Source organism: Hyla sarda, chromosome 4 (genome assembly GCF_029499605.1).
Source record: "Hyla sarda isolate aHylSar1 chromosome 4, aHylSar1.hap1, whole genome shotgun sequence".
Lineage (NCBI taxonomy): Eukaryota > Metazoa > Chordata > Amphibia > Anura > Hylidae > Hyla > Hyla sarda.
Window position 1 is genome coordinate 93,564,074 of NC_079192.1, and position 19,009 is coordinate 93,583,082.

The 19,009-nt window shown below is 43.0% G+C and overlaps 1 protein-coding gene across 4 annotated transcripts in view; it reads left to right on the top strand.

Annotated features, from left to right (window-relative positions):
- The window catches only part of FRMD5 (FERM domain containing 5), a 195,928-nt gene that overhangs the window by 167,904 nt on the left and 9,015 nt on the right, over window positions 1-19,009 (top strand). For 3 of the 4 annotated variants that reach the window (XM_056571565.1, XM_056571566.1, XM_056571568.1), the window contains 5 exons: window positions 7,595-7,658; window positions 10,356-10,447; window positions 10,575-10,649; window positions 11,712-11,780; window positions 18,654-18,760. In XM_056571565.1, the coding sequence (XP_056427540.1) occupies window positions 7,595-7,658; window positions 10,356-10,447; window positions 10,575-10,649; window positions 11,712-11,780; window positions 18,654-18,760 (407 nt within the window). The remainder of the gene's footprint in view (window positions 1-7,594; window positions 7,659-10,355; window positions 10,448-10,574; window positions 10,650-11,711; window positions 11,781-18,653; window positions 18,761-19,009) is intronic. The other variant, XM_056571567.1, reaches the window with a different exon arrangement.

Genomic DNA, 19,009 nt, shown 5'->3' on the forward strand with positions numbered 1-19,009 from the left:
ATGCTGTTCCCTCTCCTAAAGAAGTATCTTATGCTGTGGGTTCAGCTCCACTATTTACTGAGGACAATCCAATAGAGGACAGTCAGCAGCTACTGGACAGCCAAGAAGGGTAGGAGACATGCGCCGCTTGCTCCGCTAGGCGGCCAAGTAGTGATGCGGAGAGTGACGTGGGAGGCGGTGTTGCAAGTGTTCAGGGTCCTGAAGCAGACACTGTTGGGGAACCTGAGGAGGACATCAGTGACGTGCACACAACTATTGATGATGATTAAGCCGATCGCAATTGGGAACCGGGTGCAGAAGGGGCTTCATCATCATCAGGAGAATAGAGTTGCAGGTTGCCCTTGAGGCAGCAAGGCGGTAGCACGGTTGGCAGTCAGCGTGGTGGCAGTAGTGGAAATTCAGGAGCCAAACGTGCCCGGGGGAGACCACCTGCTTCGCGGCAGCCTACCTTTCCGGGAGGTAGTGGAACAGGGGTTCCTGGAGACGGCGCCAGTAGCAGTCAATTAGTGCGGACTGCGGGTAGGAAAATCAGCTACTCGGCGGTGTGGAAGTTTTTCATAAGGCATCCGGAGGAGGTTCACGTAGCCACATGCAAGATCTGTCGGCAGAAGGTGAAGCGTGGCCAGGGTCCCAATGTCGGCACCACTGCCCTGCGTCAACACATGCTTCGCCACCATAAAACGGCCTGGGAGAACCGTGGCTCCGATGTAGTGGTCCACCTTGCTGCATCACCCAGTGGCCATCCGCTCCCTCCTTCATCCAGCCAAGGCTCCACCACCTCAGCCGAAGGGAGCTGTGTGTCAAACCCTCCTTCTGTCGCTCCTGCTTCTCCCGCTTTTATTCAGCCATTCCGCCAACAATCTATCGGCGAAGCCATGTCCAAGAGACAACAGTATGCGCCCACTCATCCAACGGCGCAGAAGTTTAATGTGCTCCTGTCCAAGTTGCTGGTGTTGCAGTCCCTCCCTTTTCAAGTGGTGGACTCTGCACCTTTCAGAGAATTGATGGCTTTTGCCGAGCCGAGGTGGAGTAGTCCCAAGCCGTCATTTCTTTGCGAAGAAGGCAGTAGCAGCCCTGCATAAGTTTGTACAAGAGAAGGTGGGCCAGTCCTTGAGTCTGTCGGTGTGTTCAAAGGTGCACGGCAACGCCGACGTGTGGAGCTATAACTACGGGCAGGGACAATACTTGTCTTTTACGGCTCACTTGGTAAATGTGGTTCCTGCACAGCCACAACAGCAATTTGGACAGGTCACACCGCTTCCTCCTCCACGCTCTCGCTCCCAGGCAGTTGGTCCTGTTACAGTGTGCGACGCCGCCTCCTCATGCTCCACCGTGTCCTCTGCCTCCACTGCATGTCCAAATCTCGGTGGCCATTCATCGTACCATGTGTGTAGGGCACGGCGGTGTCAAGCTGTTCTTCACGTGGTTTGCCTTGGCGAACGGAGTCACACAGGGGAGGAACTGCTAAAATTAATTCGTAAAGAAATCCGAGTATGGCTTACTCCACGAAATCTGGAAATGGGAACCATGGTGACAGACAACGGGAAGAACATCGTGTCCGCGCTGCGACAAGGAAGTGTGAAACATGCGCCCTGCATGGCACACGTGTTGAATCTGGTTGTCAAGCACTTCCTCAAGTCTTCACCCCATTTGCAAAATATCCTGAAAATGGCAAGGAAACTGTGCATGCACTTCAGCCACTCGTACACCGCCAAGCACACCTTCCTTGAGCTGCAGCGTCAGAACGGTATCCCACAACATAGTCTTATTTGTGACGTTGCCACACGTTGGAATTCCACCCTCCATATGTTGGACAGACTATATGAACAAAGAGAAGCCATCACCGATTTCTTGATGATCCAAGCAGATAGGAGTACTCCCCTGTGTAACTTCAATGTGAACCAGTGGCAGCTCATACGTGACACCTGCCGTTTGCTGAGGCCCTTTGAGGAAGTCACATTATTTGTGAGTCGCCTGGATTACACCATGAACGACGTAATTCCACTCCTACATTTCCTACAACAAATGATTGAAACCATGGCTGGTCACGGCAATGGAGACGTTGCGCCTACATCTCAAGGCTACATGAGCCTTGTGGGGGCTGAACTGGAGGAGGAGGATGATGAGGGGCAGAGCAGAGAACAGTTTAGGTTGGATGAGATGGCCGGTGTTTCTAGTCTTCGGACAGGAGAGGAGGAGCAGGAGCAGCCAGAGGAGCTGGAGGGTTATGAGGAAGTTGAGACAGAGGACCCATACACACCGTGGCAGTATGCAGTGGAGATGGAGGCAGGTAGTCCCTCCGAGTCACTGGCGCAAATGGCACGATGCATGCTCAGTTGCTTGCGTAGTGACCCCCGAATTGTCAAAATTGGTCAGCGGGATGACTTCTGGATCTCCACCTTATTAGACCCTCGCAACCGTCCCAAAATGGGGGCCTTTTTTACACCCACTGAGAGGGAGGACAAACTGACCTACTACAGAGACATTCTACGTAGTCAGTTGGCTGACTCCTATCGGCCACATGGTCCATCCACTCGGGGGGCCCTCTGCGCTCACCTTCCACTGCCATGGCTGCTGGGGAGGGGTGGAAGGAGCAATACCAGCTCAATCAGCAGCAGCCTGAGTCTACAGTCGCTGATGAGTAGCTTTCTTCACCCGCATAGTGAAGCAACTCATCAGCAGCAGGTAGACATGGAGCAGGACGTGAACCAGCAGGTGGTGGCATACCTTGACTTGGCCATGCCAACAACCATTGAAGATCCGCTGGACTTCTGGGCAGCCAAACTTGATTTATGGCCACAACTAGCAGAGTTTGCCCTGGAAAAGCTGTCCTGCCGGGCCAGTTGTGTGCCATCAGAGTGGGTGTTTAGTGCGGCCGGGGCCATAGTCAGCCCAAGGCGAACTCATCTGTCCACCAAAAATGTGGAGAGACTGACGTTTGTCAAGATGAATCAGGGATGGAGCAGCCAGGATTTCCAGCCACCAATGCCAGATGCCTCAGAGTAGATTGACCAAGCTGCTACACCAACATTTCCCAATTATGGTTGGTTATGAAACCCTCTTGGGTTATCAATTAGGGTTATGGAACCCTCTTTGGTACTGCGATTGCCTGCTCCTGGCTCATCCTGTGTCTTTCAGGAACTACTTGCCTATCTGATGCTTCTGGCCTTGGGCCTTTAATTTGGGCAATATATGGGTTACTGATGCTGCTGTGGGGCCTGGGTCTGTTAATTTCAAATTTTTTCATAGGTAGCACCCGCTATCCAAAATCTTTTTCAAAAATTTCAAAAATTGTGGTGTTTTTTTGGAGGGATTGTGAAGCCCTGGTGTGTACTCGTGCATCAGCCAACTCCAGGCTGTGTCATTCAGGCAATATATGGGTTGCTGATGCCGCTGTGGGGCCTGGGTCTGGGAATTTCAAATTTTCTCATAGGTAGCACCCGCTATCCAAAATCTTCGGTTTAAATTTCTTAATTCATCTTTTAATCTTAGGGATTGTGAAGGCCTAGTGCCTACTCATGCTGCTGGCAACTCCGGGCTGTGCCATTCATCCACTATATGGTCTCCACATGCTGCCAACACCTCCATGCTGTGTCATTGAGCCACTATATGGTGTCCTCATGCTTCAGCCTCATCCAAGCTGTGTCATTCAGCCACTATATGGTGTCCTCATGCTGCCAACACCTCAACGCTGTGCTATTCAGCCACTGAATGGTCTCCTCATGCTGCCAACACCTCCAAGCTGTCATTCAGTCACTATATGGTCTCCTCACACTGATGCCACCACCAGGCTCTGTCATTGTGCTGCTGTGCGGCAGTGATTCTAAAAGCGATGCCGGTAATCTGCATGTTATTCTGAATAACAGTATTATTTCAGTAACCCAGCACACTCCATATGCGTTTTAGAACACAGCAAAGTGTTCTATACCCCTATAGAGGCTGTATGTAGGCTAGAAATATCCTTTTTTAATATAGATTCGCCACGAAAAAATTCATATCGAAACGAACTTTTCCGGAAAATTCGGCGAATCGGCTGAATCAAATTTTTGAAAAGTTCGCTCATCTCTAATGATGGTACATGAATTCCAATACTTGAAGATTCCGAACTATGAGACTCGCCGATCTGATTGTCCGGTATACTGAAAAAAACATTTGTATACGGTTAGGCAACTATCTGGGATCGAAGGAAGCCGTTTTAGCTTTCCGAAACGCGTTGGATATATTTTTGTCCCAAACGAGCCTTAGTAGTGACGTCACTTAGCTGCTCCAACTGCATCCAACTCTTTCAAACGGGATAGTGAGGTTGAGACGCCACCGGCCAGAGCTGTCTCTCTCCTAACCGAGCGCAACACCGACTCCGCAGGATCCGAACATGTCTCCGTCAGAGTGTCCGGACATTTACTCTCACCGCTTCCATAATCAGGTACCTTCATATCGATTAGAGTGTACCTGGCCCTATAGGAAATATATGTACCACCATCGGATAGTTGCCTAACCGTATACAAACGTTTTTTTCAGTATACCGGACAATCAAATCGGCGAGCCTGATAGTCCGGAATCTTCAAGTATTGGAATTCACGTACCATCATTACCAAATAGGTATCTATAAATTTGGATTTTTATATTGCCATATCAAACAGTGACACAGTCGTAGATACTGATACCATTTTATTATTACTTTTTGTTTTCACAGTAACTGCAGCATACAAATATTGTCTGATTAAGATTATGTCAAATACTGTCTGATATACATGATTTTAATAATTCATTACATGTAAGTACCACGTCAGTTACCGGTATATATATCTTCTTTTTGCTCCCCACCTATACAATTTACTATAGCAAGTGCCGGATTACTGTATATTGCATTCATTTATTAGTGTTACACTAATTTATCACTGAGTGGTTTTTAGGGACCCACCCGTAATCCTGGGCAGCTGCTAATATCCACACAGTAGCGCTTGTGTACACATTATTTTGACTTTAGTATGTACCTGCCAGACAGTAATGGACATGCTTAGGAAGGATCTCCGCTTGTCTTGGGGCAAAATTGCTATGTTGTGAGATTACCATAACACTGTGGCTAGCTTTTTGTGAACTGGTATTTCCTGTTTGAGTTTCCTTCTTTGCCTACAAATCCCATCATTCCATTTTCCTTCCTCCCACACATCAGCCACCCCGACCATTGAAACATAAATGAGCTGCATCCATTCAATAGACCTGTGAGCATGTCTGTTAGTCAATGTGCACAATAACATTAGGAACATCAACCAGCTGAATGTGCTGCCCACCATTCAGACCAGTGGGGTGGGATAGTGCTCTCCTCATGAATATTGTAGATTCATAACTATAAGTCTACTGTATTCTTTTAGCGCTCCTATTACTCAGATGGCAATTTTTTTCCTGCCCTTTTTGGCTACTAGGGCTATGGACCTGGAAACTGTATTTGCATGGAGCCGCATATTTAGCTGGCAGGCCCCCCTTTGATTTTCCTCTACAGAAAGGATCCTTCCTGCTGAAAGAATCAGGCATATTCAAATTCAACATGCCCATTTTTTCTTTTACCCAGTGTCTGATCTTGAAGGAGAATTTGCGTATACATTAGCAGATACTTAAAGATTAGCTCCCACCATCCTATTTTTTTTTCTGTCCCTGCCTATTGCCAATCTATCCCTAACCCCCTTCCTGCTTTTAATTTTTATTTTTACTATATTAAAAATGCCTTTTGTCTGCCTGGCAGTGTGCTCACTACCAGGCAGACTTCCCCAGCAGGCACCACGTCACTGATGCCTGCTGGGGGGGACTTCCGCCCTTGGTTCATCTACACAGGGTGCCTCCAGCTGTTTCACCACTACAACTCCCAGCTTGCCCTGACATCTATTGGCTGTCGGGGCATGCTGGGAGTTGTAGTATTGGAACAGCTGGAGGCACCCTGTGTAGATAAACTATTAGTTACATGCGGCGCTAGCCCGTCCCCTCCGTCTCCCTCCCCCCGCGCCATACCCCATTCCCTCCATCACAACCCCCCCCCCCCCCCGCATACCCCGTTCCCTCCATCACAACCCCCCCTCCCTCATTACACTTACTGCAGAGTCCGGCAGCGGGCGTGCAGGGACAGCAGTGGCGATGAGGCGGCGGCCGCGATGTGCGGGAGGAGTGGCCTCCCAGCCAGTGGCCGGGGAGCCAATGCGCTCGCTCCCTGCCTGTCAGTCCTTTTTCAGGCATGACGTCACGCCAGGCTGCAGCCGGCCACTAGGAGGGAGACCCCTAGTGGCCGGTTTTCAAATGTAAATTAAACCATTTTAATTTAAAAAAAATATAATAAAAGTATATTAGAGAAATGTTGTAGTACATAAGTACTACAACATATCAAAAAATAAAGTTGGTGACAGTGCCCAATTAATGATTCATCTGAGTGTGGAAGTGGCTTTCTCCCCTCACCCCATTCATAGTGTGTGCATGCTCAGCCAAATCAAGTGTGCATGTGTTTTGGAGGGATCAGGGAAGATAGATGTTGGACAAACAAACCCAACAGTCTGCAGTTTTACTTTGTAAACCGCAGTGCTATCTTTCTTTGATACGTAGCCACTACAGGCTTGGAGGCAATATACACATTTCAGGGATTGTTCTTACACTGGGGGCCACAATCCATATGGTACTCTGTACACTGTGAATGCAACCACATGCGGAGGGAAATTTTAAAGGGGTAATAGTTCTTCATCAGCACATTTAAAGTGTAGATCCGATGGTGGATCCAGCTGCAGGATATGTGTTTAAATTTCGCTTCAACTTCTGAGCCCGAGACCTGCCCAAGGCTTCAGTGATCAGGGTGCAGTTTTACTGGATGTCCCATACAATGCTATCCGTATCCTGGGTCATTATCGGATGTATGCTTTAATGTAAAGCCAATAGGGAGATTTATCAAGCTTTCTAGTAATTAGATTCTCTTTGTTGCCCATAGCAACCACTCACAGCACATTCCTCATATTGCTCTGGTAAAATGAAAGCTGAGCGGTGATTGGTTGCTATGGGCAACAAAACCAATCTTACTATTAGGCCATGTTCACACATAAAATTTACGAGTGGAACCCAGCAAAAAAAAAAAAAAATTAGCTCAGAAATTCCATTGCAGCAAAGTCCCATTGTTTGCAATGGGATTCTTCTGCACAGTTCATTCTTTCGGCATTATCCGCTCGGAAATACATTGCTGTCTATGGAGACGGAACACTTCCAAGCAGTCCTATCTATTTGTGGAATGTCCGCCTGTGTTCTGGGTGGACATCCAGCAAATTTTCCACCACGTAACCTAAGACAGCTTGATAAATCTCCCCAAGTGTTTCTTCATGTCTAGTGAGAGGATAGATTTCTGTCATGACTTGTCCAGCTCCCATGTGATCTCGCATCATAAGCCAATCATCCTCAACCACCTTGTAGTCCACCGCTGAGATCCCCATTGCCATTTCTGTCTTTGTAGTGCTACGCTAGCTTCTCCCTGGTCACATAATGTACTTGTTCTTGTCATATGTCCCGTCGTTCTGTTTTTCCTTGTGAAAGTCTTTGTGATTTTTATTTCTTTTTGTTTGTTTTGTTTCAGGAGTGATGCCACAAAAATGAAATTTGAAGGAAAAACTTTTCATTTATATGTGAGAGAGAAGGAGGTAAAATGTCAATATATACCCTGACAGACTGGTATATACATATGGACTGGTATATATACTGGGTGACTAGATGATATGTAAACCTACATCTATTAAAATATATATATATATATATTTATATATATACACTAACTGACTGGAATGGTTATTACGCCTGATTAACACAACTTAGGGGCAGTGAGCTAAAGCTATATATACCTTTACTGAATGACTGATGTGTATACATACAGAATGTGACAGGTATACACACCAACTCTATTATTGCTTTTGCATAATTCCATAAATTTACATATATATACATACATATGTGAAATTATTCCTACCCAATTTAATGATAAAAAGGATTACCCGGAAAGTGTTGCTAGGATAGCAATGACAATTGAAAAAAACACACACCTACCTTGCTCCCTTGGGGATCCCACTGTAAAGTAGTAGTAGTTTTGGTACTCCAGAGAAATTAGGTAGATAACATTTCTTGTTTCCAGATAACCTCTTTAAAATGTACCTGTCACTTTAAAAGAAAAACTTTTTGACATGTATTAGAGACATGTCAACAGTTATACAGTGATCCCTCAACTTACAATAGCTTCAACATACAATTGTCTTTTCTGGACCATTGTAACTTGAAACCAGACTCAACATACAATACTACAGACAGTCCAGATCTGTGAAACGTGTCAATGGCTGGAAGAACCGACCAATCAGAATGGGCATTTCACTGGTAAAACACCTGTATTATTGAAGTGCATGCACTGAATTCCTGTCTGGAAGTGCCCCTTACAGTACAGGGAGGTATTACATGTTCTGTACTACTCTTGACCTGTGCCAGGGATAGCTGCTGTTTTGGACTCCAGGTGGAGGCAGCTCCATTTTACTTTTTTTTATAGGGCATTGCGTGTCCTGTACAGGGCCCTGAAGAAGCTCCTGTTCTCTACATAGACAGTGATTTACAGCTCCCAGCAGATCTTTCTTTCTTTTAAATACATAAGGACTTGCTTTATCTGTATAAGTTATCTACTTATTGTTCTTTAATCCTCACTTTTTCCTATTTTTGGATGACATTTTGGTGGCTTCAGAACCAATGAACAGGTTTCCATAGAGTTATGGTTTCAACATACAATGGTCGTCCTGGAACCAATTAATATTGTAACTTGAGGGACCACTACATTTGGTCGGGTTCTGAGTCTTCAACGACAAACAATTTCTAGAAATAGCGTGAAGAGACGCACGTGGCTGTGCACCTCTCTTCCTGCTCTCTGAGAGAATCCCATAGAATTACATTGTAAGTTTATCATTTTGCTATTTATATTATTAAAATAATCCTAAAATCTGGCAGTTTTCATTCTGGCCACTAGGCCTAATATTAGTCTGACACTTCCTGTTCTGTAGGGATACATTTTTAGCAGTCTACTCCTAATCATTACAGGCAAGATTACAAAAAAAGTTGACACCAATATGTAGATAACACTGGATCCACCATTTACAATATGTAATGTGCACAGTTCACTTGGTCTTCCTCCCTTTACAGGTTACAAAGCTTTATTTTCTCTCTCTCCCTTTTGTTTTTTGTTTTTTTGTTCATGACTTGTCCAATGAGTCAACTCCAGACTAAAGGTTCCTATGGTTCATGTGGCTAAAATAACAGGAAAGATGGCCACTCCCATACAGCAGATACATTAGCCCTTGTTTACATCTGAACACAGCCTATATTTGTAATATACATTGGAAAATGAACTGAATGTAGTCTAGTAGTGACTAAGTTCAGTACATTTCCAAGAGCATACAGCTTTTTTTTTTCTCCACTAAGGCTGGGTTCACAATGTGTTTTCCACCTACTTTTTAACTTGTTACTTTAACAATGTTTCCGTTAGGTGTCCTTAGACAGCCATCCTTTTGGCCTTCATCTGTGCAGTTATGTCAGAATAACACAAAACAATGAAGTATATTATTGTGTAGTTGCTTGCAGTGTTTTCCTTCATAGAAAAACATTAAAGTTGTAAGAGTCACGGTAATACTGCAAAGCACGGGCAGACAAATATTGCTGTGGAACCCAAGTTGAATGTCTCCTTTACACTCACACTTAAAAACACAAAACAGCATATGTCACTATCCCTAAAACTGCCACAAACCAAAGCGCTAACAAAAAGTTTATAAAATTATATCTTCTCTTTTTGCAACAAATACATTGTCATCCATACTGTATTGAAAGAATGACTGGATCTGACTGAAATAGGCTGACATTTTTATTTCTCTCAGCTTTGGTAATATTTTTTTTTCTAAATCTCCTGTTTTTTATAAATTGTATTTATTTCCTCATCTTTGTACATTATCAAATACTAAAAATCTAGACTCAAAACAAGTCAAATGTGAAAATGTAGAAAAAGGCTCAGCCCAAAACAGATTATAGACTGTTTGCCTTATGACCATATTTTTAATATACTGGCACCAGCCTTCACATGTGAATAGAGTACTTATTTCTGAGTGTGTGTATTCATCAGTCATATAAGCCCTATATATACCAGTCAGTCAGGATATATATAATGTACATGGGCAACCAACCAACCATCAGATAGCAAGGCTGTCAAACTTTAGGCCCTTCCCTTGTAAAGAGTGACATGATTTGACAGCACTTCAGTTGTTCTTCTCAGATCTGTGTAATTTAGGTTAAAATGTACATTTAAATATCTTTCTGTATAGGAAAAACGCTTGGTGCTGACATTCTTAGCACCTACTCCAGAGGCCTGCAAGCATCTGTGGAAATGTGGAGTGGAGAACCAGTCTTTCTACAAGTCAGTATTCTGTTCAGTATTACATGCACTGTAAATGATTTGCTCCTTATTTTCTATGTGTGTACCTAAAACTTAGACCCCACTGTTTCCACATCTTTTTCCTTTCCACGTATATCATTGTCTGCAGACTTGAGAACTCCAACCAGGTCCGCACGGTTTCCAGTAGTAATTTGTTCTTCAAAGGGAGCCGCTTTCGATACAGGTAATTCTTGTAAATTTAGCCATACATGTAAGAGTTACTCAGGTCAGCAACTTTACCTCCCCATTAAGGCTTAGTTCTGAAATTTATTTTCTTTTTACAAATACACCATAAACATTTTAATGTATATTTGTATGTTTTATTGGTAGGACAGAAAAGCCTATTGAATACCAATTTGATGGTATACCGGCAGTTGAAAGGGAAAATGGGATGTAAATGGATACTAATACAGGCCAGCATTTATCATTGTGTTTACCCTTTTTTTCTGTCTAAATTTGGCGCTCTTTTGGCGCAATTGTCCCTTTTTTTATTTTTGCACCTTTTGGTTTACACATTTCTGCTGATTTTGAGTTGTAATCCACTGATTTTGGCAATGCGCATGATATGGAAGGGTTTTATAAACTGCGCCTTTTGGTGAAAAGGCACAAAACTAACAAAAAGTCTTTAAACTACACCGGCCCAGACTTAGCTTAGCTTTTTGGTGTATGTGAAGAGAGAAATTTCAGAAAATGTTTACCTGCACAAAATTTATCAAATGCTCTACGACCATTTAATAAATGTGCTGTTCCTACACATTACCAGCACATAAAAAAGGTGTTGAAAATGCTTCACTTACACCTACAATGATAAATTCCCCCATAGTTTGTGGGTAACATATGTTGAACGGATGCCTAGCTGTGCTATTTGTCACCCATTAGCTATAATGGCAGCCATTTTAATGGATACATCATGAAAAAGCTCACATTGTATCCAGTAAATGGACCCCGCATTAGTCTGTGGTTAAGGCACCGCTGTTATGCATTCTTAACAGCTGCCATTTATTGTATATGTTGAAAGCTATTTCTGCTAAATACTTTAGATGGAGATCCTACTGTATGGTTTGGCAGCCAGGACTACCAGTATATGGGTGACATTAGGCCACATAAGCTCTACTGCAGTTTTCCACTCCCTAAAATATTCTGTGTTGCTATCTCTGCTAAAATTTATGGTCCTATCAAACGTATTTTGCTGTCTACCTTTTAATACTCCACAAACTTGTTTATATGTGCCTACGTTTTTCCCTAGTGGTCGAGTTGCTAAAGAAGTAATGGAATCAAGTGCCAAAATCAAAAGGGAGCCTCCTGAAATTCACAGGTATTGTTGTTTACAAAATATTTGTTACTTCTTCCTAACAACATGTGCTCTCTAATGCAAACAAAAAGACAGAGCAAAGCTTCTAATGACAGTATGTCTGAAACAGTGTGATGTATCAGAAGGGAAGTAGCATCGAAAAAGTATGTGCTCACCTTGTGGGGTTGCGTGCCAGACACAACCACCATGCAGTGCTTGGTATACAGAATAAGCGGAGCTGCCTCCCGGGAATCAGGGTAGAAATCCCCCAGCTGATCGTAGGACATCGGTAGTAGAAAGGAGAAAAATGGGATGTCCAGGCGCATACCGCAAGTATAGACTGACATCCAGATGCGGATATAAACTTCTTTATTAGGCCAGCTTCAGACGTGTTTCAAGACTGCGGTCTCTTTCTCAATGAACAAATGGCTTCTAACACGTATATGGTCCAAATGCTGTTTAAAACAATAAAAGCGTGCAAGCGGGCTGGTTGCTGGACCGCCCCGTGTGAACTGCGCATAGTGGTGACGTAAACAAACACACCTGTTAAGGTGGTGACATGTAAACAAAGATACTATATGTTAAAAACATCACTGTAAAATCACCAGAGTCATTATAGATACAATAAAATCCTATAAAACCATGTTGAAAGTATTAAATAATTGGTGTCAGTGGTGCATCTGTGCTGGCAGGATCCCAGTCAGGCTGTGGGGATCCCCGATCTGTTATTGGAGCGTATAAACACATAAGCCGGAACAGTGCCGTCTTACCTGTGGGACACAAACACTGAGGGATGAAGGTTGTCCGGTGAGATAAACTGGATGAAATGTATTCCGGTCCCGGGATACGGCTCGGCGCTTGCAGAGTATGAATGTGATGCAGAGTTAGCGCATGCGCACTGATGCGCACAGCCGGGACTATGATAACTCCTATGGGCTGTGCACGGGCATAAAGGTGCTGTGAATAGTACGAAGGCGGGGAATTGGATGTAAATTAATATAGTTCAGAAGGTGACACGGCAGGAGATGGTACCAATAAAAGAACGTGTATAAATAATAAATACATTTAGGGGTTAATAGTGAGTATAATGGAATGAATAAATATTGATTGTGCCAGCCCTCATAAGGCAGGTATAAATGTATCTCAAAGAACTGTTAATGGGGTGTAACAGTATAAAGGGCACATGCAGAATTAATGGACCTCAGTTGCCCCTATTACAAACGTATAATAGCAGGGATTGGGAGACCTGGATGCAGGAGATGGTAGCAGGAATTACACATTTTCCAAGCATTTATTGAATCCCGAAGGGTATAACGTGTTCATTCTGTATATCCAATATGATTTGCGTTTGCACAATCTTCCAAAGTGGTCCTCTGAACTTTCAGGAATTTGTTCTAACGCTGTGACTGTGAAATCCTGGAAGTTACTCTTATGAGCTTCTGTTGCATGTCTGGACATGCTTTGCTTCAAAAATTGATAAGAGAGGAATTTTCCCAAAACAACCAATCAAAGCTTAGCTTTCACTATTCCAGAGCTCGTTAGCTGAGCTGTGATTGGTTGCTGTGGGAAAATCACTCTATTTTTTCTCTTACACAGTTTGATAAATCTGGGCCATTATATCTATGTCCATTAAATCTGCTCCGGAGTTGCTGGGTCGTGCGGCCAATATACTGTAGATGACAGGTGCACTCAATTTGTTATATCACATATGTGGAACTACAGTCCATGGTGAGTCTTTATCTGGAAGGTTTCCCATGTCTGATGTACTGGTACCCCTTTTTCAACTACACCCTAGACACCGCACCATTATAATAGCTATATTTAGGACCCATTAACACCAACTACAGGTGAAAAGTGGTGTTATACATCCAATTGTTTGTTACTATCCAATCTGAGTGTGTCCAGTACTATAACACATCCACATCTATTTCATACTTCTAGTTCTTTTTGACCATCCAACAATCCATAATAGCAATATTTTCGGACCATCACCCAGTCACCATATTTAAAGGATCCTCACAGAGGACTCACGCTCCGCATTACACATACAAGCATACCATCACTCCATCAAGATGGAATACTGGGCTAACCTACTGAGTGAACGGGAGAAATTGAACAATCAATTAAACAAATGATCAACACTTAGGACATCACACATATTACGACAGAGACCTTGGATTTACATCCTGAAGTAGGTCTTCCTAAAATATTCCTTGATCTAGAAAGGCTACTCAAGAGCGAAATTCAACATCACTTAGATCTGAAATTCGTGCGCTTCTATATACAAGAGAATGTCATCCCCAGAGGTCTGTGGCTACGTCACAAACCTGCATTCAAGAACGACGAAGCCTTTGTCCGAAGGTGGGAAAATCTCATCTCATACACGATTTCTCCCTTAGTATGATGCAGGCGTTATTGTGAGAAGAGGGAGGAACTCTGCAACACTCTGGACGATAAAATTACACAGACCACTAATATCCTTAATACGTATAGGGGCAGCCACGATTTCACCCGGATGGACAAACTACTTAGCATGAGGATTCTCAACCTAGAAAAGGGCACATTGGAAAAAAAAATGTATAGAGATAAAAATGATTACCTCACTGGCAACATCAAATACTGGAAAAAAAACTAGGACGGAGAATCAGGAGGATTCAAAACCAATAATACCCTGGAGACAGGAATTGCAAACAACACACCCACCAAATCTACTAAAAGGAGGCAAAATCTCAGACCCCTTAATGGGCGGTCCTTCATGAATAGCACATATAGAAAACCCAAGGAAGAAACAAAGTCAGGAGGTCCTTAACATATGGGACCTAGAGAAATCCATAATGCGAAGATGACCAACCAAAGAACTACACAGGATACCAAAAACTGCAGAATCAGTGAGAATGTTGTGACAAAGGAATAACCCCTTCTCAGCAAAAAAACTTTTCTCCACACAAGGGACACCATCTATGGATGTACCATCCTCCAGTAAGTTTGGAGAAGAAACCAGAGGTGAGGAGAGTTTCATTGGGGGGGGGGGGATTGAGCCCTGTGGACATAGTGAGACAGCTACTCCATACGTGGATCATGCTATAGAGGTGCTGGAAGAGACTTCTGATCTAGATGTTTTACTACAACAAGCACAGGAGCTGTCTTCTCTAGCCCTACCTCCTATGTTTTTTTCAGAAGTAGGACCGAAAGCTCCACATATACCTACAGTTGTGGACAATAATCAGGAATTGGAACAATACAGGAGAAACTCTAATACAGCGAATGCAGAAGATTACACCCAAAGTGATTCAAATGGGGATGGAAAAAAACAAAGAGAGTCTGCCACACCTCTAAGTGCCAATAGGTGTTCTCCAGCTTTTTTAGATCTTCCACAAGTATTAACCCCCACGTATCACGGCAGGACCAAAACCCTCACAACGCTGATAACGGAATATACAGTCTGGCAAGGACAAAGAGAAATTATCAGAAGAAGAAAGACCAAAAAGGGATGCCGAGGGGAAAGAAGAAAAATTAACACGACAGACAAAAATCCAAGAAAAACAAGAAACTTCGGTAAAAATCTTTAACCTCTCGAGCCACATACTATCTGAGGCAGAGAGAGAGGTCCTCAATAAAGGGCTGTCCTTCTGCCCCACTGGGAAAATAGATGAGTTCAAACTCTTCATAGAATTGAACACATATATTAGAAAGCTCACATTGGGCCGACATTTCTTTATGCTGGAAAATAATAGGTCCGGGCTAACAACCAATCAAACAGATCCTGATACCTCTCAGCTGGATCCTGCGGCGTTGTGTAGCGGGTTGAAGCCCAAATCTGCATTGTATCCAACCCACCACAAAGGTGAGTTTATAGTTACCTTCTATACCCTAGTGGCTAAAGAGTCTCGTAATATTAATAGCAAATGTAAAATTAAACATAATCTTACTAAGATTCCAGACAAAGCAATGAAGGAGCTTGCAGAGAATAGAAACATCATTATCCGTAGCACGGATAAGGGTGGTGGGGTGGTGATTCAGGATCTTTCCACCAATCTCACTGAAGCCTTTAACATCATATCTGACCCTAACTACTATAAAGAAATCCCCACCGAACCGACCATGGAGTTCCTAAAAGAATGCCACTCTTTGGTTGATCAAGCATATGAGACAGGAGTTCTCAATCGGACGGAGCAAGACTTCATAAAAATCTGCAACTCTAGGACACCAGTATTTTACCATCTACAAAAATTACATAAAGACCCTTTCAATCCCCCAGGACGTCCGATCATTTCTAGAGTCCACTCTGTCACAAGCAACTTGACCAATTATGTAGACATTATGCTACAAAAATATGTGGTCAATCTCCCATCTTATCTTAAGGATATACACACCCTAATTGGACTTCTGAAACCTCTACCATGGAGACCGAGCTATAAGTAGGCCACATTAGATGTGTCCGCGTTATATTCCAATATCCCTCACCAACTTAAACTGGAAGTGATTTCATCGGTCCTTTCAACAGACAGTTCCATGCCATCTGAACAGAAGACATTCATAACTGAGTATTGCTTTCATTCTATCCCATAATTACTTCAGTTTTGAACAGAAAATATTCCTGCAGTCCACTGGGACTGCAATGGGGACGCGCTTTGTGCCATCATTTGCCAACTTTTATATGGGTGATTTTGAAAAGGAATACATCTCCAACCACACCTCTGGAGTGAACATATAATATTTTATAAACGGTACATAGACGATTTATTGTTTATTTGGGATGGGACCAAGGAAGAGTTCAATGACTTCACAGACCATCTCTACAATAATGGAATTTTTGGACAAATGTTCCAGCAATAGAATCGAATATTTGGACTTGGAACTAACATCAGAGGGTCCCAACATAATTAATAAGACCTACTTCAAAACGGTAGATTGCAACAGCCTACTTGACTATAGGTGTTGCCACTTCCATAAGTTGAAGAAAAGTGTACCATATGGCCAATTCCATAGAATTTGTCAGAATTGCACTAAGGTCTCTGACTTTAAGACCCAGAGTAAGACCATGAAAAAGCGACTTCAAGAAAAGGGATATCCAAAAAACATCATAAAAACCGCCTTTCTCAGATGGGGGAAACCTTCCAGATAAAGACTCGCATGGACTGTAGTTCCATATATGTGATATATCTGATTGAGTGCACCGGTCATCTACAATATATTGGCCGCACGACCCAGCAACTCCGGAGCAGATTTAATGGACATAGATATAATGTCTGTCATCAATTTTTGAAGCATAGCGTGTCAAGACACGTGACAGAAGATCATAAGAGTAACTTCCAGGATTTCACAGTCACAGCGTTAGAACAAATTCATGAAAGTTCAGAGGACCGCTTTGGAAGATTGTGCAAACCTGAATCATATTAGATATACAGGATGAACCTGTTATACCCTTCGGGACTCAATAAATGCGTGGAAAATGTGTAATTCTTGCTACCATCTCCATTCTACATATGCCCTTTATATTGTTACACCCTATTAACAATTCTTTGAGATACATTTATACTTGCCTTATGAGGGCTGGCACAATCAATATTTATTCATTCCATTATACTCACTATTAGCCCCCAAATGTATTTATTATTTTTGCACATGTTTTTATTGGTACCATCTCCTGCCGTGTCACCTTCCAAGCAATATTATTTTACATCTAATTCCCCGCATTCATACTATTCACAGCACCTTTACGCACGTACACAGCCCATAGTAGTTATAGTCCCGGCTGCGTGCATCGGTGCGCATGCGCTAACTCCTCATCACATTCATTCTCTGCTAGCGCCGAGCCGTATCCCGGGACCAGAATACATTTCATCCAGTTTATCTCACCGGACAACCTCCATCCCTCAGTGTTTGTGTCCCACAGGTAAGACGGCACTGTTCCGGCTTATGTGTTTATATGCTTCAACAACAGATCGGGGATCCCCACGGCCTGACTGGGTTCCTGCCAGCACAGATGCACCACTGACACCAATTATTTAATACTTTTAACATGGTTTTATAGGATTTTATTGTATCTATAATGACTCTTGTGATTTTACATTGATGTTTTTAACATATAGGGGGAGATTTAGCAAAACCTGTCCAGACGAAAGTTGCTGAGTTGCCCATAGCAACCAATCAGATCGCTTCTTTCATTTTTGAAAAGGCCTCTGAAAAATGAAAGAAGCGATCAGATTGATTGCTATGGGCAACTCAGCAACTTTCCTCTTGACAGGTTTTGAAAAATCTCCACTATAGTATCTTTGTTTACATGTCACTACCTTAACAGGTGTGTTTGTTTACGTCACCACGATGCGCAGTCCACGCGGGGTGGTCCGGCAACCAGCCCGCTCACACACTTTTATTGTTTTAAACAGCATTTGGACCATGTACATGTTAGAAGCCATTTTTTCATTGAGAAAGAGACAGTAGTCTCCAAACGCGTCTGAAACTGGCGGAATAAAGAAGTTTATATCCACATCTGGATGTCAGTCTCTACTTGCGGTATGCGCCTGAACATCCCATTTTTTTTCCTTTCTACTACCGATGAACATGTGCTCTCTGGTAGCCTCTGGTAGATTTTTTTTAATCAAAACTCTGGTTAAAAACTCCAGGCATTATAGATATCAATAAAAGCCGAGCAAAAATGTTAGCATCAAATGTCTATGTGCTTTGGGGGATATTTATTAATCATGGCTTAAAAGGAGTAGTAAATGAGTTGCTTATAGCAGTCAGATTACTTTTATGAACTGGAATCTGTTTGATTGCTGTGGGCAACTTCTGCACTGTATCTTTGAACTAGTTTTCCTGAATCTTCAGGCTTGTTGGTTAAAAAAAAAAAAAAACTAACATTTTTGTCTTTTTTTATTTTTTTTTGTGGCACAGAGCAGGGATGGTGCCAAGTCGTAGTTGTCCATCAATTAGCCATGGACTGAGGTTAAGCAGTGTTCCCCGGACACGGAGACGTGCTGTTCACATATCAATCATGGAGGGTATGTATAGTTTTTGTCATTGTAACTTTGATTAAAGAGAATCTGTCAGAAGTTTTGGGCTATCAATAAAGACCCATAAAGACATTGGGGAAATGAGTAAAATCAAACCTGGGGTGTCTGTCATAAACGCTTATCCATGCCACCACCAGAAGTTTCAAAGGCCGAATTCTTCTTCCGTGCACAGTCAATGATAGCTGAGGAGGGTGGCAAGGAAAGCTCTTAATGAACAGAGCTCCCTGCATGGAAGAA